At 46.0% G+C, this 7,670-nt stretch overlaps 1 protein-coding gene across 2 annotated transcripts; it reads right to left on the minus strand.

Annotated features, from left to right (window-relative positions):
- Positions 1-3,723: 3,723 nt before the first annotated feature.
- LOC147312879 (uncharacterized) lies at positions 3,724-6,601 on the minus strand. Of its 2 annotated transcripts, XM_086264724.1 has the most exons (3): positions 6,417-6,601; positions 6,272-6,336; positions 3,724-6,189 (listed from the first exon to the last, which is right to left on the minus strand). In XM_086264724.1, the coding sequence occupies exon 3, from the start codon at positions 5,347-5,349 to the stop codon at positions 4,216-4,218; it is 1,134 nt and encodes a 377-aa protein (XP_086120850.1). In that variant the 5' UTR covers positions 5,350-6,189; positions 6,272-6,336; positions 6,417-6,601; the 3' UTR covers positions 3,724-4,215. The 2 variants fall into 2 exon arrangements, with proteins under 2 accessions (XP_086120850.1, XP_086120849.1); XM_086264723.1 differs by having other exon boundaries at positions 6,272-6,601.
- Between the last annotated feature and the right edge of the window lie 1,069 nt (positions 6,602-7,670).

The raw sequence follows: 7,670 nt of genomic DNA on the forward strand, positions 1-7,670 counted from the left end.
AGAGAGCTCTGTGAATCGCTAGTGAGAACAGCAGTAGTCTGATTTACTGACCGTGGGAGATTAAAGGGGTTAGAATGCTTTCCTGCTGTACTTCTTTTAGGCCGCCCCTGAACTCTTCCCGAGTCCTGCTCTAAAACATTCTCCCTATTATCAATCCCACTTTCCTCTGGCTGTTCTGGAACTATGGATACAGGGTTCAAGTTGCTCGAGCCTATGCTACTAGTTTCACTAACAAGCTCGGGAACACATACCGAGGGTGGCTGATCTTTGGGTGGGTTTGGAACAAGGGCGAGTACAACTCCACCAGCCTCACTGTCATCATCTGGTGTATCTGATGTTGACTGCCGGGGTGACTCAACTACCAGCCCTGGGTCAGAGAGAGGATATTCGTCTGGAGCAGGTGCTACAATACCTGAGGGTATTACTCTCAACTCGGCCCGATTTAAGTTCTTGTCTGGACCTGAACGATCTCTAGGGCGTATTTTGTAAACCCTGCCTTCTTTGTCCATACTCTGCACAACAACATACACCATAGGATCCCAGGCATCGTGGATCTTATGGCGGCCTAAAGGATGACTTTTCCGATAAACCAGAGTACCTGGGGAGAGAAGGGAAGTAACTGTGGGCTGAAAATGTTTATTTCTCCTCTCTGCAGCTTGTTGGAGTTGTTCTTTCGCATGCACATAAACTGAACTTAGACGTTGTTTATGCTCCTCTACCCACTCCTGCGCAGATCTAGACATTGGTTCCGACTGGGAAGCCCCCAGTAAGAAGTCAACGGGCAACTGGGGCGTCTGACCAAACATAAGCTCATAAGGTGAAAAACCGGTGGACTGATGTTCTGTGGTATTGTAAGCATACAATACCTGTGGCAAGTATTGCGGCCACTTTCTTTTCTTATCAGGAGGGAGCGTACGCAACAGATCATGGAGTGTTCTGTTAAATCTCTCGCATTGTCCATTGCCCTCAGGATGATATGGTGTGGTCCTGCTTTTGTCTATGCCGTACAGGTGACACAGACGTTTCAGCAAGTCTCCCTCAAAGCTCTTTCCCTGATCACTATGGATACGCTTAGGGACCCCATAGATATAAAACCATTTTTCAGTTAATACCCGTGCCACTGTACTTGCCCGTTGATCTACTGTAGGGTATGCTTGAGAGAACTTTGAAAACACGTCAGTGACCACAAGTACATTCTCACGCCCATCACTAGACTTGTCCAAAACACTGAAATCAATGGCAATGACTTCCAGGGGTTTAGAAGCCACCAAACCCCCCCTGAATGTGCGAACTTTTGGTTTTACAGCCTTTGCCAAGACACAACGACCGCACTCCTGACAATATTTCTCAATGTCACGTGCCATAAAGGGCCAAAAACACCTTTCTCTCACCAGGCTGGTAGTGCGTCCAATGCCTTGATGCCCATGATCATCATGTAAACTTCTCAGGACCTCTGTTTGCAAGCACTGGGGTAGCAACAGTTGAAACAAAACTTGGCCATTACCAGGTGTCTGAACTTGACGATACAAGACACCTTCCTTCAACTTGATTCTGGGCCACTGTTGCACCAACTTTTTCACTCCCTTACTTACATTACCCATTTCCTGCTTGGTAGGCAGCCTCCCTCTTTCCCAATACTGTGAAAAAGGGCCAATTACCGGGTCAGCAGCTTGAAGGGATATTAGATCAGCTTTAGGTCGGGATGGAAATGCACCTATGGCTCTACACGTAGCGGCAACAGCATTTCCCAGTTGACCTACATCTGTCTGATCTTGCACTTCCTGTGGAACCTTCAACCCTGGAAGCAGGCCAGATGGACTCTGTGGATGCAGTTGCCGTGACAATGCATCAGCGTTGCGATTGCTGGGACCTGGCCTATATTTAATCTCAAAGTTGAACACAGCTAGTTCTGAGGCCCATCGCTGCTCTACGGCTCCCAATTTAGCAGTTTGCAAATAGCTAAGGGGATTGTTATCTGTGAACACGACAAACTTATTTCCCAACAAATATTCACGGAATTTTTGAGTGACAGCCCATTTTAGTGCCAAGAATTCCAACTTTCTAGAGCTATAATTGGACATATTCCTTTCACTAGGTCGCAGGCCCCGGCTAGCAAAAGCAACTGGCCGCCTCTTTCCTTCTTGCTCCTGAGATAAAACTGCCCCTAACCCTGCCTGACTAGCATCTATCTCAAGGACAAAAGGTTTAGCAAAATCTGCATATGCCAATACTGGGGCACTAACCAGCAGCCTTTTTAGTGTTTGGAATGCATTCTCACATTCCTCACTCCAAAGGTGACACATTGCCCCACTGGCACCACTTCTACGTTTCTTCTTGGTACCTCCCAGCTCGCCCACCAGCCGGTGGAGCGGGGCAGCATACTTGGCAAAACCTTCAACAAAACGCCGATAATATGAGGCAAATCCCAAAAATGACTGTAGCTCTGTACAAGTAGTCGGTCGTGCCCACTCAGCCACTGCACTAATCTTAGAAGGGTCGGTCGCCACCCCAGAAGCCGATATCACATGCCCGAGGTATTGAACCTCTGGCTGGAAAAAGTGACACTTCTCCAGCTTCAACTTTAGATTGTGTTCTTTGAGCCGCGTTAAGACCAAGTCAAGACGCTCCAGATGCTGCTCAAAGGAGGATGAAAACACAACAATATCATCCAGGTACAATAAAAGGGACTGGAAACTTTGATCCCCAAAAATCCGCTCCATTAGCCTCTGAAAGGTGCTAGGGGCATTACAAAGCCCAAATGGCATTCGATTGAATTCGAACAGACCAAAAGGGGTACAGAAAGCAGTCTTGGCTTTGTCCTTCTCGGCCACTGGTACTTGATTATACCCACTTGCAAGGTCCAATGTAGAGAACCACTGTGCTCCCGTCAGGGCATCTAATGACTCCTCAATACGGGGTAATGGATAAGCATCTTTCCGTGTCTTGGCATTAAGCAAACGGTAATCAACACACAGCCTAATCTCTCCATTTTTCTTGAAAACCACCACAATTGGGGAAGAATAAGGGCTACTGCTTAGACGCACTACCCCCCGATCCAACAAATCTTTAATATGGGCTTTCACTTGTTCATACTGAGAGGGTGGGAGCCTGCGATACCGCTGTCGCACTGGGGCATCATCCATTAAAGGGATCTCATGTTCCACCAATGTGGTACATCCTAAATCTCCCTCCCCATAGCTGAAAACTGAACAATACTTCTGCAAAAGTGACACTCCTTGTTGTGACTGTTCATTGGACAAGTTAGGCCATGAGAGCTCGGAAAAATCAAGGTGCGGATGCGCCTGTACAGTCACTTCGTGCATCGTTATCTGCAACGTGGGATCATCAGACTCTGCAGTAATGACAGAGTCCCCAGGTGATGGAGGGTCAACCAGATGCAATTCACCTAGTTGTGTACAGGGCGGTAACCAAACATCCTCAATTCCCACATTAACCACCGGAATGTCAACAACACCCTGTTCAACAGAAAGGAGGGCCGGAGAAACCAAGATGCCCCCTGGCAGGGGATTACCTGTCGCTATGGGCTCCAGGAGCACTGATGGAAGGTTAATGTTAGCAGCAGAGGGGCAGCTAGTACGTATCCATTTCAACGAACCAGCAGGGACACAAACAGCTCGACCGTGGACTTTTGCTTTACCTAAATACCCGGATGTATTCAAAGCCTCAATGCGCTGACACTTGTGAAGTGTCTCTCTCTCCACGTCTTACTGGCATTTTCAAGGGCAGGAGATTCAAACAGACGAGGGCCAAACTGCTCAAAGAGTAGGTGGTAACAACGGCTAATGATATTCATCCCCAAGAGGCCAGGCACACTCTGTGGCTGCTGAACGCTCCCATCTAGAGGGTCCTCCACCACCAACACGCCCATTTTTGTCAGGGTGCCACCAAAAACAGTCACATCAAGCTCCATGTAGCCTATATAGGGGATTTTCAACCCATTAGCTGCCCTGAGGCGTAACCATTGGCATTTCTTTAAGTGCCCCACCCCCTGCGACCTGAAGTGCTTCTCAAAGAAACTCTCTCGAATAGTGGTGACCATGGACCCAGTATCCAAAAGACAGGGAACTATAACACCCCCCATTTCTATTTCCACCACTGGACAATTCCCAATTAGTCGAGAGGGATCTTCCATAACAACTTCAGCTGAGCCTATAAACCCTGTTCCTGATGCCTGGCTCTCTGCACCAGAGGGACCTAGTTTCCCGATGGCTGAGACTCAGGGCCTTGTTCCACAACCTGACTTTGTACATGTGCATCAGCATGAGACCCACCACTATTCTTTATAGCTGGATGTTTTACCCTACAGAACCTGGCAATATGACCAGCCCTACCACACCGATGGCAAATTGGCTTTCCATCTGCCTGGAAACGAAAAGGCCTAGTTGTGGGAGGGGTCAGGGGTAGTTCAGTCTGAGACGGCTGTGAAAATTGGACAGACATTTGCTTCATGAGCGTATCCAATTGAACCTGTTGTTTACGAAGGCACTCTTTTATCTGTAGAATGTCATCATTAGGCCCAAGGGTGACTGCATGCATCTCTGCATTAACTCCCTCTACTACCTGACAGTTCGTATCACAAGAATAGGCTCGGGACCTAGTTTTCCCTCCCTGCCTACCTACATCAGCCCACTTAAGGGCGATACTGCGTAGGGCAAGAAAGGACATGTCTGGTGTTTGAAGGACCCGCTGTTTCAGCTCTCTGCGCAGCATATCATCATGGACATGTTCAGTAAACTGGTCCCTTAGCAATATATCAGAATTTGGAATACCACCTGGTGTCTTACAGATTACAGTGTCCATTAAAGATTTAAGGGCATGAGAGTAATCTCGCAGAGATTCCCCTTCTCGCTGGGTGCGCTGGAAGAACTGTAGCTGGGCAGCTACATATGACTGAGTGCAGCTATAGTGCTCGACCAAAATATCAAAGATCTTGTCAGGAGTGTCTCTGCTGATACTCGAATGAAAACAGACCTCAGATTTAGCATTGCCATCAAGATGGTCCATCACAAACATCACTTGTGCTGCTCTTGACATAGGACGAATCTCCAGGCATCTACGTACTTCTTCAACCCACTGGTCAACAGTTAACAAGTCCACTGACAATTTACCAGTAAACCTTGGGCATTTACGCTCCCGAGGTGCATAAACGTAACACACATTTGTAGCTTCATTTATTGGGTTCATATTTGATGGCACAGTAGATGGACCTGGCACTGGATCTGGCACTAGACCAGTCACAGGAGAACGTTCCTGTAATTGGTCTCTCAACTGTTCATTTGCTGCTTTTAGCTGTTGCAGCTGCTCCAAGAGGGCCTGTACGTCGTCCATAGGGTCGGCGAAGGAGGTTTATTATCCCCGCAGCAGCCCAACCGTTGGCTTCCGCTCCGTAGAAGATGTCACTGTTTTTCCTCCTCTCCTCTAACACTCTTACTAAAATAAACAGGGCCACACTAAAATAAAAACCAAACACCGTAACTGATATGACCTGGATCCTGTCGGCAACGCCAATTAATGTAGCGAGCGAAAGCCACCGAGTAACCGCTAAGGGCCTCTATACTACTTGTGCAAACTTTCAGGCCCAAAGCTCTCACAGGAACGAGCCCAGAATAAACAGGACAAGAGGGTCAATATCAGTCAGATATGTTAAAATTTATTATTTTAAAAGAACACAAAGGGTTTGCAAAAGGCCTAAAACATCAAAATGGTAAAAAGGTCACTAACGACCACAAGATAGTGTTATTGGTGCAACCTGCCAGCAATGCAACTATCACCTGAGGGCTTGCTCTCCCTTGGCGGTCCCAGATGCTCGTTGCTTTAAAAGAAACAAATCCACCCCAAATAAATACGAGCCCAACAGAACACTTATCGCATGCACTAAGTGCTAGTTCAGGCAATAATCGGTGGCACTAAAAATCACTCTTAATAAAAACTTATTCACTGCAAATCCACACAGAGCACCTCTAAAGATCCTAATTCCCCTAAGGTAAGAGTCCCACTCAGGGATTGCACATTGCCCGACTAATATTGCACCAGCCCAGTAGAAATAAAAACAAACCCGGCATAAAAAAAACAGTTTTAAAAGGTGACCCTACCAAAACCAAAAACACAACAACAAGGAGAAGGAGGGAAAAAAAAAAAACAGCGACAAATTCACATGTGCAGCCTGCCCTGCAGGAGGCAATACAATATAAATTAGATTATAGTGCATCAATATACTTTTTTTAATGTCAAATATATTAAGTTAACATACCTCCAGCAGACAACTATGTTTGCTGCACACCTGGCTTATCTTGGCTTATCTTGTGAAAATCACTACTAAAACATAAAATACAATAAACATCAAATACATTTCAACAAATTAAAAAAAAAAACACTAAAAGAAAAACAGCCTGTACCTCGAACCTCTGCTGTAGAGGTTTACAACAACTGTTTGTGTAGCAGACAATTAAAACTTCTCAGGCTCTTCACCTACTCACACAACCATTGTTCACAGCCGCTCGTCAGTGGAAATGAAGAGCACCTGCTGCTACTTCCTCTTTTATACCCTCCATTGGGTCCCCTGGGTCCTAAAGACTTCCCCATTACATTCAGTATGTGGCCTACTTTTCTATGATGCCAGCAAGATTTATTAGAAAAGTTCAAACAAAACTTTTTTTTAAGTGGTCTGTGGTGCCAGGAGCTTCAGTTACACCATATGACAAATAGTTAGGCCATTTTATTTGGCAAGTGTTTATTTCAGCCTAATGTCCTAATGCCAACTTTTTGTTAACTTTTGCAGATATTTGCAGCCAAGCTAGACTTCTATTTGAACAGTCTCATGTCTTTATACCTCATTTCACTTGATTCTGATCTTTATAATTCCTCAGAGACGTGCACCTTAGCCTTAGAAGTGATCCTTCTTCTCGTTTAAAAATTGGTGTATTTGGTCATAAAAGGACACTATGCTGCGCGAGCTTGACCATTTGGGCGCACCATGCTCCACTCTGACAGTCTTTTTCCTCTGTTCCATGGCAAGGTTACCTACATTGCTCCTTGTTTGCCCTCCCCTTTGAAGCACTAAAATGTGGACTGTTATTTTCCATGTGTGAAGCATTTCAAAGTTAGGGTGTACAGGGCAATCAAAGGGAGTATGTGAGCCAACTCTCCTTTCCTCTCATCTCTCTGCTCAGTGCTTAGTATAAATCTAAGAGGCGGTCGTTTTGATCAGATGCCTAAGTCCTTTCTTTCTCCTTGTTTTTTATTGGCTGGACACTGATCTACCATTGATGAGACAATGGAGATGACACCTACTCGCCCTGTTGCTGTCGTTTGATAGTAAAGTCAGGCTTTCCTGAGGAATCTGCCCTAGCAGGGCTCTCGATCCATGTCTTTGAACATGCAGAGGGTTCCCATTAGAAAGACTTGGGAGGGAAACAACTGTAGGGGGATGAGACTTTAACTTTATGAGACTCACTCCTCATCCTATTGTTTTGAGCACAGAGAGTAGCAGGGCTATAAATTTGGAACAATAGAGACGGAGCAGATGCATGGAAATCCTCAAGTCTAGAGACGCTTGAACCCTGACTTGTGGGGAAAGGATGGCAAGAATTTCTGACGTAAAGATAGATACGGGAAGGATTTCAACAGACTGCCCATCAAAGCTGACGAGA

This window comes from Aulonocara sp. 'chitande type north' Nkhata Bay, linkage group LG15, assembly GCF_057382095.1.
Source record: "Aulonocara sp. 'chitande type north' Nkhata Bay isolate Kocher_YH1m ecotype deep benthic linkage group LG15, A_spYH_male_GT1.1, whole genome shotgun sequence".
In the NCBI taxonomy this organism is placed as follows: domain Eukaryota; kingdom Metazoa; phylum Chordata; class Actinopteri; order Cichliformes; family Cichlidae; genus Aulonocara; species Aulonocara sp. 'chitande type north' Nkhata Bay.

Coding starts and splice junctions, on each gene's coding strand:
- LOC147312879 (XM_086264724.1), bottom strand. CDS start 5,349: ATGGACGACGTACAGGCCCTCTTGGAGCAGCTGCAACAGCTAAAAGCA.